This window comes from Archocentrus centrarchus, chromosome 5 (assembly GCF_007364275.1).
Source record: "Archocentrus centrarchus isolate MPI-CPG fArcCen1 chromosome 5, fArcCen1, whole genome shotgun sequence".
Taxonomy (NCBI): domain Eukaryota; kingdom Metazoa; phylum Chordata; class Actinopteri; order Cichliformes; family Cichlidae; genus Archocentrus; species Archocentrus centrarchus.
The window spans coordinates 16,966,690-16,983,259 of record NC_044350.1 but is presented as its reverse complement, the minus strand read 5'-3'; the positions used below and the strand labels follow the sequence as shown (position 1 = coordinate 16,983,259).

General features: G+C 40.0%; 2 protein-coding genes and 1 long non-coding RNA gene across 3 annotated transcripts; 1 reads left to right on the top strand and 2 right to left on the bottom strand.

Annotated features, from left to right (window-relative positions):
* Positions 1-5: 5 nt before the first annotated feature.
* On the bottom strand, positions 6-2,064 carry LOC115780290 (uncharacterized). The gene is made up of 4 exons (XR_004019971.1): positions 1,964-2,064; positions 1,838-1,864; positions 1,371-1,393; positions 6-338 (listed from the first exon to the last, which is right to left on the bottom strand). It is a non-coding gene; the product is annotated as an uncharacterized LOC115780290 (long non-coding RNA).
* Positions 2,065-4,406: 2,342 nt separating this feature from the next.
* On the bottom strand, positions 4,407-12,686 carry pa2g4a (proliferation-associated 2G4, a). The gene is made up of 13 exons (XM_030729820.1): positions 12,484-12,686; positions 11,498-11,626; positions 11,120-11,225; positions 10,200-10,269; positions 10,007-10,099; positions 7,560-7,623; positions 7,334-7,412; positions 6,897-6,975; positions 6,671-6,804; positions 6,506-6,600; positions 6,300-6,427; positions 6,167-6,220; positions 4,407-5,747 (listed from the first exon to the last, which is right to left on the bottom strand). Exons 1-13 carry the CDS (start codon positions 12,563-12,565, stop codon positions 5,685-5,687), a joined length of 1,176 nt encoding a protein of 391 aa, XP_030585680.1. The 5' UTR covers positions 12,566-12,686; the 3' UTR covers positions 4,407-5,684.
* Positions 12,687-12,739: 53 nt separating this feature from the next.
* On the top strand, positions 12,740-16,192 carry LOC115780561 (uncharacterized). The gene is made up of 4 exons (XM_030729819.1): positions 12,740-13,314; positions 13,424-13,517; positions 13,624-13,802; positions 14,888-16,192. The coding sequence occupies exons 1-4, from the start codon at positions 13,113-13,115 to the stop codon at positions 15,913-15,915; spliced, it is 1,503 nt and encodes a 500-aa protein (XP_030585679.1). The 5' UTR covers positions 12,740-13,112; the 3' UTR covers positions 15,916-16,192.
* Positions 16,193-16,570: the final 378 nt, after the last annotated feature.

The window sequence follows — 16,570 nt, the reverse complement described above, 5'->3', positions numbered from 1 at the left end:
TAAACTTGTGGGTAATTTATAACAGTGTTCATTTATTGTTCAAAACACCACGTAACAATTGTACAGACAAGATGTATTATGGTCCATGAACAATGCAGCTGCAGTTCTGTTGTTCTCTCCAGCATCTTCACCGTCTTCCAGTCAGACCATTACAGCGGGCTCAGCGAGAGGTGCGGTCATCTGAAATCATGGAGTTTACGCCTTTAATTTCGGCTCCGAGCGATCCCCCTTCGTCCGCACGTGTCAGTCACCTGGAGAGGTTCGGATGGGATCACAGCTGGCGAGGAGGAGGGGCTTACTTTGACCTCTGCCTCATCTTTCTCCTTTTACGCTTCAGCCTGGTGGAAATAAACAGCAGCTGTTAGGAAAACACTCAAAACCACACAGATCTGGACTTGCACACTAGCTGTCACCAACAACAGAAAACATTTAGCTATGATCCTCCTATTCAAACCCTTGTAAAGGAATATACAGCTGAAAATTACCTGGGATGGACTTAAGATCATTTAAAACAATTAGTCATTATTCCATCTACAGTTATTGAGATTGTAAACAGAACTGAATCGTCCTATTGTGATGCATATAAATACAGGACCAATTATGTGCATACATTTCCAATCAAATGGTCCCATTCAACGGATTCCTCCCAAAACACTCCTGTCACCGTGGTTATGTAAATTGCAGATATAAGACCAATAGCACAATTAAACACGGTCCTTCCTTGGATTTTATAACCAAATAGATAAAGCAAGTTTGGTATTATACTGAACTCAAGTTTTCAGACATTCTTTAAGATGGTTTTCACTCCCCAAGACTTAAAAATGTGCACATTTCATTAAGTAGTGCACTGCCACTCAGGGACAGTATAACCCAGGTCATTTTCAATAGATATAATTTGCCCTATATGTAATCTTAATGGCTCACATGGAGGCAGCTGATTGTGAAAAATAAATCATGGTGGAAATTCTGATGAAAAATTTGACAAAGCTACTTTAAACAAACTTCACGGGATATCCAATAACACACCTGTCAAGTGTGAAGTGGGGCTAACTGATCAGACAGGATTGTAGTTGCAGAGCTTTCATGTCTAACTGTCCGGTGTTGAAGGATCACTTCGGTTCACCATTTACATTTGTGGCTGAATTCTAATTAAAACTCAACGACTTCACTAAAAAGAAACCTGCCTTCCTCACCTTCGATATATCTACAAAGCTTAGAAAGCACAAGCAGCTGTGTTAAATAACTCCATTCTCAACACGGACCACAAAAACTGATTATGATTTCCCCCATAAGACCAGCCTTAGGTTAAGTAGTTTGAATGAGGGGGCTGACAAAGACACGCACACAGTCTCATTTTTCGTGATTCTTACCTGCGCATACGCTTCTTCCTCCACTGGAAGATAAAAAGGACAGTCGTTAGTGTACAGTAACACCGCGTTTATCTACTACTTGTTGGCAATTAGATGACAGCATGCATATTACTGCGAAGACTCAGCACATGCATTCTCTGGTCGCGCGGAAAAACATTTCATGGTGATGTTTGTGACTGCGCACGGCTCACTCCCCCCCCCCCGAACACGCATGGCTGCCTGAGCACAGGGATCTAGCGCTGCTAACATTCCAGCGTGCAGCAAAGCAGAGCTTCCAGTTCCAGCAGCGTTAACATTTATGCTACTTCGTGTTCGTAATACACTGTTAACTGTATCTGCCATTAATGTTTTAAGAATCTGCAGCACGGTCTGACAAAAGAGACAAGACAGGAAGCTAGAGGAAGGCGCTAGCAGCTTTAGCTAGAGCGGGAAGAGGATACAAAACACCAAAAAAACTGTTATCTCACCTTGGCTCTCATCGTGTGGAGAGGTTTCTGTGAAAATGAGAAAAATCAATGATCAGTAAGAGCGGATGATCGACAAAATTCAGTGATTAATTTGGATTCTGTTGGTGATGAAACTACTGTACATACCTCAGAGCGAGAAGAGCAACGGAAAGAGGATATGACGAAGAAAGCAAGCGGTATTTAAAAGTGATGTGACGTCATGTTCAAGCGCCCACTGAAGCACCACAGTTAATGGGAAATGTAGTCCAAATGGTCACATCTACGTCCAGGTGACAAAGGTTTTCCATTTACTTTTCCTACTTTTTTTTAAAGGCGATGTCCTTCTGTTGGGCACAACATTATTGTCTTAGTTGTCCTACAGTCGCGTAGGTTTGAACTTTTGTTAAGACTGTCAGTTTTTAGTTTACATTACAAACATTAAATCACAGGATTAACTTGTTAAACTCATAAGCAGCCCGCATAAATCCATCACTTAATGATGTAACTTTAGCTCAGTGATATCTAAGGTCTGTCAGTGAATTTAAATCTCGAGGCCAATGTAGAGTTTCCAGTGAACAACAAAATTTGATACTAATATACCAGCTAAAGTTATATGTGCATATATTCATACACAACACTAGAATAACACTGAAAATGGAAGATAACGTGGGTCATTGTTTATAAATCTTTGCAATCTTTTTCACAAAATAGCTATAAACCTTGAAGATCCTGGTGAGACTGTTTCACTTCAAGGTCCCTTTATCTGGATCTTTCATTCATACCACATGGTCCTCTTCTGCTGTAAAGTCTTCCATATCTATACAGTGAGATTGTTTAGAGCACAAAACAATCCAGTCGTTTTGAAGCACAAATACTTTTAAAGTATTTAGAAAATAATGTAATAACCAGCATGTGTTTGTAAAATCGAACCAATTTAGCTTAATGCCATTTATTAGGTAGGTGGGTGGGTAGAGGTAGGTAGGTAGGTGGGGGTAGGTGGCTCGGGCATCTGATTAGGATGCCTCCTGGCTGTCTCTTGGGTGAGGTGTTCCGGGCATGTCCCACTGGGAGGAGGCCCCGTGGTAGACCCAGGAAATGCTGGGGAGATTATCTGGCCTGGGAACACCTTGGGGTCCCTCCAGATGAGCTGGAGGAGGTGGCTGGGGAGAGGCTTCTCTGCTTAGGCTCCTGCCCCCGTGACCGGGCCCCAGATAAGCGGAAGAGAATGGATGGATGGATGGACTTTATTAGGTACACTTTTTCAACTGCTGGCTAACACAAATATCTCATCAGCTGCAGTGCATTCAGGCATGTAGACATGGTCAAGACGAAGTTCAATTTGAGCATCACAGTGGAGGAAAAAGGTGATTTAAGTGATTTTGAATGTGGCATAGTTGTTGGTGTCAGACAGGCTGGTTTGATTTCAGAAACTGATGATGTGCTGGGATTTTCCCCATATAACCATCCTTAGGGTCTACAGAGAATGGTCTGAAAAACAGGAAATATCTGATGAGCTGCAGTTCTCTGAGAGTAAATGCCTTGCTGATGTCAGAGGAGAATGGCCAAACTGCTTCAAGCTGACAGGAAATCAACAGTAACTCAATCATTCGTTACAGCCAAGGCATGCAGAAGAGCATCTCTGACTGCACAGCATGTTGAACCTTGAACCAGATGGGCTACAGCAACAGAAGACCACACCGGGTGCCACTCCTGTCAGCTAAGAACAGGAAACTGAGGTTACAACTTGCACAGTCTCGCCAAAAATTAGATGATAAAATACTGAAAAACACTGGTCAAATGAGTCTCAGTTTCTGTAGTGACATTCAGATGGTAGGGTCAGAATTTGGTGTACACAAAATGAAAGCATGACTCCATCCTGTCTAGTATCAACAGTTCTCGCTGGTGGTGTAATGGTGTGGAAGATATTTTCTTGGCACACTTTGGACCCCTTAGAACCAACTGAGCATCATTTAAACACCACAGCCTACCTGAGTATTGTTGCTGACAATGTCCATCACGTTATGACCACAGTGTACCCATCTTTTGATGGCTGCTTCCAGCATGATAGCACACCAAGTTACAAAGCTCAAATCATCTCAAACTGGTTTCTTGAACGTGCCAATGAGTTCATTGTACTTAAATGCCCTCTACAGCCACCAGATCTCAGTCCAGTAGAGCACATTTGGGATGTGGTGGGACAGGAGATTCTCATCATGGATGTGCAGCAACTGTGTGATACTATCATGTCAATATAGACCAAAATCTCTAAAGAATGTTTCCAGCACATTGTTGAATCTGTGCCAACAAGAATTAAGACAGCTCTGAAAGGGATCTGAGTAATAAGGTGTACCTAATAAAATGTCCAGTAAATTTATGTACTGCCTAAATCATATTGAAACATTTTTATAAACCAAACATTTTCCTTGCCTCATAGTGCAAAAATAGATATTAAAAGACCAGCAAAACCTGTCATATGGTAAACATCCAATTTTTCATATAATTAATCAGGTAATTTGATACTTAAGACTAAACATATTACATGATCCCCCCACACACACAAAAAAAAAAAAAAAATAGGAAAGAACAGAAGTGTATGAAAATGTTTTTATTTCGTAGATGTAAAGGTCCATTGCCCACTGACTGAGCTACAAAGCAGTATTTTATGTTTTCCAACATGTTTAACTGTTGACAAATGTGACCCAACACTATCCCAGACCTCAAAAATCAAACTCAGACCAGAAATGATCTGCATGGTTCAACTCCTCTGAAGACACCCAGAAAAGTTTTCCTAAAACCTGATCAGTTTTAGCTGTCATGCTTCACAAGACAAATGATGTAAGTAAAGCAAATCACAGGCATCACTGATAGAAAAGTTTTTTTTAAACTGGAACATACAGTTCTAGATTTCTTTCTTCTCATAAAATTCAAGGGGAATGGCAGTAAATGTAGCAGTTTGTTCCCTTAGGTCAAGCTAATTACAAGTATGTCACCTGTATATTTAAAAATATTCACTTTTCTGCTAATTCTGTTATTGCTTTAAAAATCTAGTGTAGGTAAAACATCATAGTTTCAGCCAAAAATGTAGTCAGGTCATAATGATAGAAGAATAAACCTCCAATACATAAAATCTAAGTAAAAACCAATTTGTAAGCATGTCTGTGTTTCTCAAGTCCTGCAATCAGATCACTTGGAGATTGTAATAAATAATGAGAAAATTCTAATTTAACCCTTTACTGCATGGCATGGGTAAGAGATGGCTTAACGATCCACTGGATGAAAAATCAGCAGTAAACATATGCAAAGTGAGCTTAAGGCAGCTAATAAAAACTCTGGATTTTTATTAAGTCTGTTTACATATAATCAAGTTTAAATCACTTGAAATGACCTTGTTGCCAAAGGGAAACATTGAAAATCACACAACAGGATGGCCTCTGATAATATGATGCCTTAAACAAATATGATGCAATTTTCTATTGGTGTAATTCCCAAAAGTTATGCCAGTTGACTCCCATTAATGCCCACTTGTAAGCCTCGGTTTACTTAAAAATAAAAGTTTTCAGCTGCCAACAATACAAGTGAAAAAAGGAGAACTATATTTGTAAATTTAAAAGAAGAGTTAACATTCAGCAACAAATCTACTGAAACCACCTTTAAAGTATCATCTCCAATGCCCTAACCCTCTCAGTGAATGCAGTAAAGGGTTAATAATCCACACGAGAATGTCAAATATTCAACTGATGCAAATTCTCTTATGAATTAAACAGTTTAATCAGCTATACTGAGTTGAGAATGGGCAGCGAGTTCAGGGAAGTGTGTCATGTTCTCTTGCTTTTCTTTGGGGTCTTTGCATGTGTGGAAAGGCAGTTTTTCATTCTGGAGCTTCTGTGTCCTCAGTTGGTTGTCCGGTTGCATTTTCTGCTGTCTTTGAGGCCTTAAGGATGAAATGGATGAAACAAATCAGTAAAAGGAGGTGAAAGCAAGCATTATTCTGGTTTTTATTCCTTGCATAAATAGAATCTCAAATTTAACATTTGAATAGGCCAAAAAACAAATAATACCTTATAAAAGCATCATATTCTTTTTATTCCACAGCCAACAATGCAAACAGGCCAAACAATACTGGACCAACACAACACAGTACTGCAAACTACTCCTACACAACCAGCATAGTATCACTTTAATTTTAAAACATCTAATTTAGCAAACACTGAATATAGTAATTTTTGATATCTCTAAACTGATGTTTACTGTATCAATATTAGATTACATCATTTGACACATTAACTTATGAAGTTAAGTTTACTGTATTTAGGGACTGCAGCATGACGTGTACTAGTTATAATACATTACCTTCTTTTTCTTTTTCTTCTGTGTTTTACGGCTTGCAGAGCTCTGTAGTAAAGTCTACAGAAGAGAGCAGACATTTTGTTATGATGTGAATGTGATGTTTAATGCAGCTCGACTTAAGACTCATCATTCTTACCTTTAGCTCTGGATCCTGAACTTCATGCTCTGACTTGTAGAGCTCTGGATCAAAGGGCCCGGTGGTGATTCTGTGAGGTCCGTTGGCCATCAGCAGCACTGTGAACTTGAACTGAGCTACAAACTCTCCTGAAAACAAGACGCAGACATGGGGTTAAAACCTGGTGATGAATTCAAGCATGTCTAGCAGACAGGGAAGGCACTCACCCTCTTTCTCATGTAGCACACTGAAGGGCTGTAACAATTCATGTTTGGCACACTCCACCACACCAAGTCGGGCTTTGGCCTCATCCTCAAAAGCTCTGAATGAAAAATGGATGTTAGCACCCAACTCACTGCCAACTTGCTACAAGTAAAGTGTAGTGTTCCCACCTAAGAGTGAAGGGCATGGCATCAAAACGTCGTTCCACCTCGCTGAAGAACGTACGAGAGGTCTTCATCTTTAAGCCATACTGTTTACTGGGGTCCCTCTTATAAATCGTAGTCCTCAGACCTGAGTCTCTGGCCTAGAAGTGCACCACATAGAATACAACACTTCAGTGTTGATTATTAGCAGCAGAATTATAGCATTTCTTCACAAATAAAAAGAAAAACAGACCTTTCCTTCTCCAGTGCTGATCAAGACATCCACAGCATAGACTTCATGTACCTCAAACTCTGCCTTCTCATGGTCTTTCCTGACAATTAACAGCAGCCAGTCAAAACACAATCAACAGATCTTAAACTTTATACCACAATATCAACAGTCCCTCAAAATGCATCCCAGTTATTCAAGAAAATCCAAAAGATCTCCATTAATATTTTTTATTCTCATCCAGCACGACTATCATGTTTACATCTGCACAAATTCATACAGACAAATCCTGTGTAGGGATGCATTTGATTGTCATATTGTGAGCCAATGCCAAAGCCAAGATAATAATTCACCCAATACCATTTTTTTTCTCCAATGGATGAGCGGAACGGAAATGGGGTAGTTTTAGTTTTTAATGGTTTTGCTAAAAAAAAACAAACAAAAAAAAAAAAAAAAAGTACCTTTGCTGGTCTGTTGGGTTCTGGATGATGGTCTTCTCTCCATCTATGACATGTTGCTTTAGTTGATGAGACAGCATACCTTTAAAACAGAGACAGGCAGAATACATAAAGTCAAATATGAACCATTTCTGCATTCTTGTGCATCTTATGAATCACAGACATCATGTTCCTGTTATGTGAAGAGAGACAGCACACTGAAATGCACAAGCTTATAATAGAAACTCACCCTCAATAGGTGTGCACTTGAACGACTGTGCGATCTTGTTCCAGGCTTCTGTTACTTGAGTGTTCTGAGGCAGAGAAAATGAATTACTCTGACATTAGCTTCACACTAGCTGAACATTAAAATACATTTAAGAACAGCAAATAAATTCAGATCTAGTCATAAATAAAAATGGATTGCTCCAGTCAGAGCAACCCAACAGAAGCCTGGGGAGGCAGTATACTGCAGAACTGTCTGACAAACAGATGGGGAGAACCATCATGAAACAGCTCTCAGCTGACCTGGCAAGAATCAATCAAAGCCAACTCCTTGGGAAGTACAAGGTTTGGTGCTACCAGTGCACACTCTACAGGAGGGTGATGTGGCCATTAAAAATGAGTGAGATCTTGTTATCCACCGCAAGTAAGATGGATGGAAAAGCCAACTCATTCATCCAAAAGTGGTAGGGGCTGCCACAGTGCTTCTCAAAAACAGGACTCTTTGGGAGGAACGCACTGCAACAACCTATCTGGGGGTGGGGGTGGAATGGATAGGCTCAGCTTCCTTATTCACTCCACATAAGACACGCTTCCCTGTCCTCAGAACCTTCACCAGTGGTTTGGGAATGAGGAATACTGATCACTCCGCACTGATCCCAGTGCAAACCTCCAGCACATTCTGTCTGGCTGCAAGACCACGCTATCCCAGGGGCGCTATAGATGACACCATGGATAGGTTCTGAGAAACCTAGCCAAAATGCTGGAGGTGTGTCGACAAGGCAGCAAAAAACCACCAGAAGTGGAGGACCACACCAACTTTGTCACAGAGGGCAGGAGAAGAAGAAATTTAAGGCCAAAAGAAACACCAAGGCCCTTTTCTCCTGGCCAGGAGTGGAACATGAGGGTTGACCTAGAGAGACAGCTTTGCTTCCCCTCTGAGATCACCACCGTGTCTCTCTGACCCGTCCATTAGTGCTGGCCTGTGAAATTTTCCTCACTAGAAGGCTGTCTTCACTCTCATCAAAATACAAGAGAAAGTGATGTATTCCCTTGAAAATTTGATTTAAAAACACACACACAAGCTGTTGCCTCTAAATTGCTAATACTACCTAGTCGTATGTAAAGTGCTAATGCCAATATGTGACCCACTTGCCACTGGGACAAATATTTCAATACAAGAGCAGTAAATTTAGGTATGAGTAATGAGTAATATCACAAACTAAACACCTCCTATTACCAGTGTGAATTCACTTTTTATATAAAGAAATACAGTTATGTAAATATGTAGCCAGTGTTAATTTTGACAGCAAATTTTGATTTAGTTTTAGTCAGTCTTTTGACGAAAAAGTAATTTAGTTTTAGTCATAATTTAGTCATCTGAATAGTTTTAGTTTTAGGCTAGTTTTAGTTGATGTAATTATCCTAAGATTATAGTCGACTAAATCTACAGTCGATTTAGTCGACTAAAATATAAAAGGGTGTAAAATGTAAATGCTTTCTCTTCAGTTCCCTTGAATTAGTTATTATACACACTTACACAAAATTAAACATTTATTAAAAGTTATGGAATATTATTAATAATATTAACATTAGTGTTTCACCTGCTTCCCACACACCTGAGCATTAACACCACCTTAATGAGATAATACGAGCGTTTTACAGCAGGACATGCTCTGAAAGGTACAGCGCAGTGTTCAGGACTAAGATTAGGAAAGGCTAATCCACCGCGGTGTGGTGATTTTCTCTAAACACAAACGCTAAACTGGGAAAAACACGTTACCCTGCATGACATTAAAATGCTTACCTTTGCATGGAGATCTGGGTGACTGGTTTGCTGATGTTGATTTGTCGTGTTTTTACCCGAGATAGTCGCCCCACATGGTTTACACATCGTTTTGTTTGTCACAACGTCAAAAGACAAATGTGTCCATACATTGGCTCTTGTCTTTCTCCCTGCTGACATCGTTTACATAACTTAGTTCTATCGGAAGTAAAGAGAAATCGCAGGCTAGTTTGGTCTTCCCGGGTTTAGAGCATATTTGTGCAACTGTGCGTTTGATTGGATGCTTTCTCAACTTGTCCCGCCCTGTCACAAAATGAAATAAGTTCTGATAGGATGTCATCCCTGCCAAGCATTTTTATCTTGTTTTCATTCATTGACGAAAGTGTCAATTAATTTCGTCATCGTTTTTATCCTTTTAGGTAGTTTTAATTTAGTTATCGTCTCGTTTTCATCATGAAAAAAAGGGTCGTTGACGAAAACTATGACGAAAATATTTCGTCAACAAAATTAACACTGTATGTAACTATACAAACTTGTGAATAATTTCATGTTTGCATAAAAAAGTATTGTGCCAATTTAAGAATAATTTTAAGAGTAATATAAATGTTTTCGTGACCACAGTACACCACTATAGAGAACATTATCATCATGGATGACCTGGAAAACCTTTGTAATACACTTAAACGTACCTGGTTACCAGGCTTCACAAGACGTAGCGCTGCTTCTGCACACAGATGAGCCGCTTTGATTACATCAGCTTTCCGACCAGTGATGGGGTTCTCCTGGATTTAGAGAACCAAGAAAAAGATGACTTCAAGACTCATACGAGGGGATCCAAAACTATGACCAATGCATGATATTTATTTATTTTTAAGGCCTCACCTTACTGGCTCCCACAACAAAGCTGTGAGCAACATTGGCAATAAAGCCATCAACATGAACCCCGAGATCACTACACAAAATAAGAAGAAAACAAAGTATAAAATAACCATAGGACATAGATCATATCTTTAACTTCAACTTTAACTGCTACCCAGCTGTCAAGTTTACTAATACTGATGCAGGAACCAATCAGATCAAATCTACTGGGATGGACAAAAAAGATCAATCCTTTCCACTTTGGAAAATTAGCTGAAATTAGGACTACAATATAAAGACAAGGTCAGACCAAAAAACAAAAATCCGACAATTTAATCTGCATTAAATGGAAGATATATCCCAAGGTGAGTTTCTTTTTTGGCAGTAGATCAGCTGGAATACAGTGAAGGACTTAATATGAATTCAAGGCAATAGCATTACAGACTTAATAAACTTTGCAGGCGTGCCCAGCTAGAAGGTTAAGAGTGTGCAAAGTGAGAAACATAAAACCAAATGTGTAACAACCACATCATGACAAGATCTAAGAAACATCTTTACAACAATGAATATCCATACACAGCACAAAGACGTTGCAGGGGACAAAGACATTAGTGGCAACGCAACAACTAAGATGAATCTACTTCCTTTTTCAAAACCAAATACTGCATTTGAAAATATGTGATATATGGGATTTAGCAGATAAGATGGGCTGTAAAGCTAACATCCAACATATCACTGTAAAAATGCCCATTCTAAAAATAAACCTTACTTGTCGTTTGCCACACAGCACAGACAGGAAGACAAGACCTTAGAGATGAAGCAGACAATCAAGAGCAAAGAGAAAGCTGAACTATCACATAGAAAAAAGGGAGGGCATCACACTGGGAGACTAGAGACACATGGGGAAAGGAGGGGGTAACACTATTGCAGTGCATGGTGCCTACATTTTGACCAGATCCCCATCTTTAAGTGTGTAGTCAGGGTCACTCTTCAGGGGAGAGAAGTGGCAAACACAGTTATTGACTGAGACGCTGGTAGGAAAGGCAATGCCTAGAAGAGGAAGAAGAGAACCACCAAGTCTTCATTTGGAAGTAATCCACAAATTTAATCAAGAAAGCCACACAAGAATGGAAGAGTGAATCACCTAAATTTACTCTGCCACAATGTTAGTGTTTAAAACCCTTGCTTCTATTTGAAATGTCGATGCTGTGGGAAATGTCACAGAAAACACTACCAACAGTTCATTTCACTGCACCTAATTTTCTTGATGGGTCTTACCTAAGCACATCCATCTACATAATGTGTAGGTGTACACGCCTCACCTTTCTTCATATCCTTCTCCTTCTTGAAGACCTTGCCGGTCTCTGCCATGATATAGGTGTCACCTTTTTCACAGAGGCTGAGCACAGACACCCCGGGCTTGGCTGCTTCCACGACCAGACGAAGAGCCTCTGGATGAGACAGGAGGGAAGGCAAGCAGGTAGATACATTAACTCATCAGAAATGATTATTATTCTAGTTAAACACCATTAATAGTCAGAAGAGTGTTTGGGGGCAGTGAATACGGACATAGAAAGCAAATATAAATGGTGGTAGCCAACATATTCATTTAATCTACAGTGACAAAGTGTCATAGTAAAGATGTTCTACCTCCTGACTTGCAGTATGGCCTGCAGTGACCATCCAAATAGATTAAATAGACATGTTGGCAGCAACAGTTTCACTTTATCATTGATTATAGCATTAATGTGGCAAGGTAGCTCGACCTACTTGCCACTTAATCTGTTAAATATATGTAAAACTTAAACGATGTGTACAGATATAGAGTACTGTTCTTTCTTGTGTTTTTATTATATTATAAAACCACAAGTTACTGGGTCGTTAAAGAGGACCCTTATGTGAATAATGCTGAGTGTTAACATGCACCCTGTCAGCTATATGTCAGAATAAAAGCATAAAAGTTTCTTTTGCTGCCTCTGTCTTTCAGCTCGTTTCCGTTTTCTTGGCATTTATAGCTGTTAGTTAGCACCCCACATTAGTTAGACAGCTGGCTCTAAGAAAGCCTATGGCTGCTGGTGGGTAGCGGTAGCAGAAAGGCTAGCACTGGCTAAGTTGTTAAGTTAAAACCAGCTTAAACCGACCCGGCTGCACCTGTTAGTTAGCTGTGATAGCATATGTGTGATTCGCATGTAACCACATGGCTGCTGCTGCTGCTGTAGGGAAACTAACATTAGCTGCTGCACGACAGGCCGAATAGAGCAGGTCGTCCCATCCAGTCACCAACAGCTACTCACTGACTTTAACTTACGGTTAGCAATGTCACCACCCATCTTGTACTTGGTGACCACGAGATCCTCGGCTATGGTCTGCTCTTGCTCATCGTCGGACATCTTGGCAGTGCAGTCTGTGGCTACTCCGTCTCGGACAGCGACTCTCAGCTCAGCTCAGCTCAGCTCAGACCGATGCTGCTGCTGTTGCTGCTGCTGCCGCCCCAAGGCCCTCCTACTTCACCCTGACGCAAAGCTGCATCACAGCGACCCCCAACCCGCCAAAAAAGGCCCTTTTCACACTTCCGGTTTTGGAATGCGGAAGGAAAAAAATACAAGGGTAAACTGCATATTAAGTGTTACTGTAGCGTGCCTTTTTGCTCAAATTAGTATAAGAAAACAGCTACATTTGAGTTTTCATGACTTCCCAAAATATATAAAAATATGCGAGGAGAAAGTGCAAAATTTCCTGTCCAGGCAGCACATACATAATGTATGTAGCTAGCGCTTCAGGCCCGAGAAGCTATATGTAATATACCATTTTACCGCCTACGTCATCAAAAATATGCGCGCGCCATTTGGCAACGGAAGTGAAGTGTTCCATTCAAGCCATAAGGACAGGAAACTACACAGCGGTAAACCTTGATTTAAGAGCGAGATCAGCATCAAAATGTCCGGTTGTTGCGTGTTTGGCTGTACGAATCGCTACTCTAACATAAGCGGACTGAAGTTGTACCGAATTCCGTCGGGATCAAGGCCGTTTCAGAGAAACCGGAGACATCTGTGGTTACAAGCCATCAACCGTAAGGACAAAAATTGGACTGAGGACAGGATAAAAAATGCTCGCGTTTGTAGCGCCCATTTTATATCAGGTAAGTTATTTATGTACTCTGGTTTTACTGGAATATTAGGTTTAGGTAAAGTAAACAGGTTAGCTGGTAGACTATTTGGCTTTTAAACTGTAGTGTGGTCTATTTACAGGTGAGGCGTCGCGGGACTCAGAGAGTCCTGATTTTGTTCCTTCTGTGTTTACGTGCCCAAAGCAGAGTAAAAAACCCCAGGCAAAGATGGAAAGGTAACAATAATTAGGTCTTACCATTCTTGATCATTTCAATGTATTTTTTTTCCTCTTTTGTATTACATTCAGTGTGCATTTTTTGTAAAATATGGCTCTTGGTCAGTAGTGTTCAGGAAAGGAGTATGAGAGGAAGCCGAGTTAGACTCAAGAAGGGGTCCGTGTCATCCCGTACGTGTCTGAGTTCCGATACTGAAGCCGCCATGGGAGACAGACAGGAAGCTATGCAATGTGGGCCTGCTGCTATTGTCATGGACCACGATTACTGCCGTCCACCATCTCCTGGTGAGAAACGTTACAGGTCAAAGATAAATGTACATTATAAAAAGTATGAACAAATAATGTAACACTTGTCAACAAGGGCCTAACTTTGGGTCCAACATTGGGGGGGGGGGGGGGTTAAGCTCTCTGACTATTTATTTAATCATTTACTTTTCTAAAAGGTTTCAGGAGATTTTGGGTTAACTGTATTAGAAATACATTGTAATGCTTTTACTATGTATTTATTTAACTTTCTTTGTATTTACTCTGCACTTTCTGTAAAGAAAAAGGTTTTAACTTGATGTGTTTAAAAATAACGAGTCTCATCCTGGACCTTTGTGGGACTCTCATCTTCAGTATTGTACTGTGCCGTGTGTGCGCAAATAACCACTTTTATCTTCTTTTTCTTTTGACTCATTGTCAGATTTGGAGGAGCAGGGAGTAGTAGGTCTAACGGAGCTAGCTAAAATACCTGAACCGGTATTCATAGTGTCTGATACACAGCGGCAGTTATTAAATCATCAACTAACAATACATATACATTTACCTCATTTTGATTTTTCTACTTTTTACAAGGGGGTTGTCCGCTTTTTGGCGCTCTTTTCATTTTTTTTAACTACACCCGCTCCCCAGCAGCTGCTTCCACAAGCAAAGGGTGAACACCGAAACTTGGTAGAGAAAGCGGGTTGTGTGATACCAGAAGAAGAGTTTTTATCCACAAGCCATCCGTCTGCTCAACTCTGATCCCTGAACGGCACTATTGCACAATGTAAATTATTATATTATTCTATGTATAGTATAGAGTGTGAATTATTTTTGTTCTTCTTTATATTTTTTTTTTTTCACTACTTATTGGCCGCAGGTACAAAATACATTTCACTGTGCATTGTACTGTATATAACTGTACATGTGACAAATAAACCTTATCTTTTCACTGTACAATTTGAAGTCAATAAATATTTTGATATCATTGTTTGTTGACTTCAAATTTGTCAAATATTTGTTGAAAAGTACTAGATTATTTAGACTTAGAGTGAAATGAATGTCATGCAGAGAATTTAACTTTTTTTTTTTCCTTCATTGTAGTTTAATAATGTCTTCCATTACAGATATCATGGATGCTACGGCTACAAGGATAAAGGAGCTGGAGCAACAAACGATGGAGCTGGAGAACCAAGTAAAGCAGCTAACATTCCTCACAGACCAACCTAAGCTGAATCGTTTCTGCTCAACTGATGAAGAATTCCGCTTCTTCACACAATTTCCCTCTGAGGAAATCTTTAAGTTGTTCTGGGAGTCTATTGAACCATCAGCTTTTAGGATTATTTACTGGACCAAGGCGCAGAGGGAAGCATATGAAACACCCAGTCCTCATCACAAGCTGCTACTCATTGATGAATGTTTCCTGTTTCTTTGCCGCATTGCTGCTGGACTCAAGGAACAGGCTTTGGCATCAATGTTCAAGGTCAGTTTGCCAACTGTTAGCCGCGTCATCATAACATGGACCAGTTACTTTTACCTTGTTTTGGGATCCCAACCTTCATGGATGACTCGAAACCAGGTGCAAGCTACTATGCCTGAAAAATGTCGCCAGTTTTGCCCAGAGGTTCGTGTGCTGATTGACTGCACAGAGGTCTGCTGTGAGACAGCAACATCACTCACCCTACAATCTGAAAGTTTCACAAATGATAAAAATCACACAACTTTCAAAGGACTGCTTGGGGTTGCTCCCTGTGGGGTCATCACATTTGTTTCAAAGCTTTATACCCGATCCATCTCAGATCAGGAGATGATTCGGAGGTCTAACTTCACCCAGCTACTGCAGCCAGGTGATGGAGTGATGGCTGATAAGGGTTTTCAGATTGAAAAGATTTTAGCAGAAGTTGGAGCCACCCTGATCGTCCCCCCTTTCAAGAACTCTGCTCAGTTCAGCAAGGAAGATGCAGAGAAGACACAAGCGATAGCACATCTAAGACTGCTGATGGTAAGGGCAATCAACAGAGTGAAAGAGTACCACATCTGGGATGGGATTGTTCCACTTTCCCTCACAGGCTCTGTCAACCAACTTTGGACCATCTGTTGCTTGATGTCGAACTGCCAGGGTCCCCTCAACATCAAGGAGGATGAACCTGTTTGAACATCTGTTGTAATTATATAGGTGTAATTAATCATTTTCAGGTTTTAGAAATTCTCTCATCAGATTCATGAATTTTAATCACCATTGTGCCAAAACCTGTTTAAATCTAACCTGTCACTTTTCTTACTCCAGCTATTATAGTTTCGTTCTAGTTCTTATCGCTGTTACTGACCAGATGTTTTTGAATGCTGAGGTTAGTTATGTTAGACGTTACAGGATATGCACTGAATGCTACATGATTGAAACTTAATGTAAATATTGTCCTTTCACTGAATTAAAATAATTCTCATCCACCTAATATTTAGTGAATGTTTATAAATATAATAAATCTAATGTGTTTTTAACCAATGTGTCATTGGTGATTGATGGATTAATATAGAAACCAAATGTCCAAAAAGCTGAAAAATACTTTGTCAATGTTTTCTTAAGTGCTTCTTTTTTCTTTTTTTTAAAGGCAAAATTCAAGCTAAGAATAAACAACGTCAAACACGTCAATAGTTCAACAAACAAAGCATGATAAAGCAGCAGCAAACCAAACAATTTTCAATCAAATCTTAATTTGATGATTCTTGCTGCCTGGGCTTTAGAAGAAGAGTTTTCAAATCTGCTTGCTTTGACACGAGGCCACGTGGGCACTGGTATGACAAAACTGAAC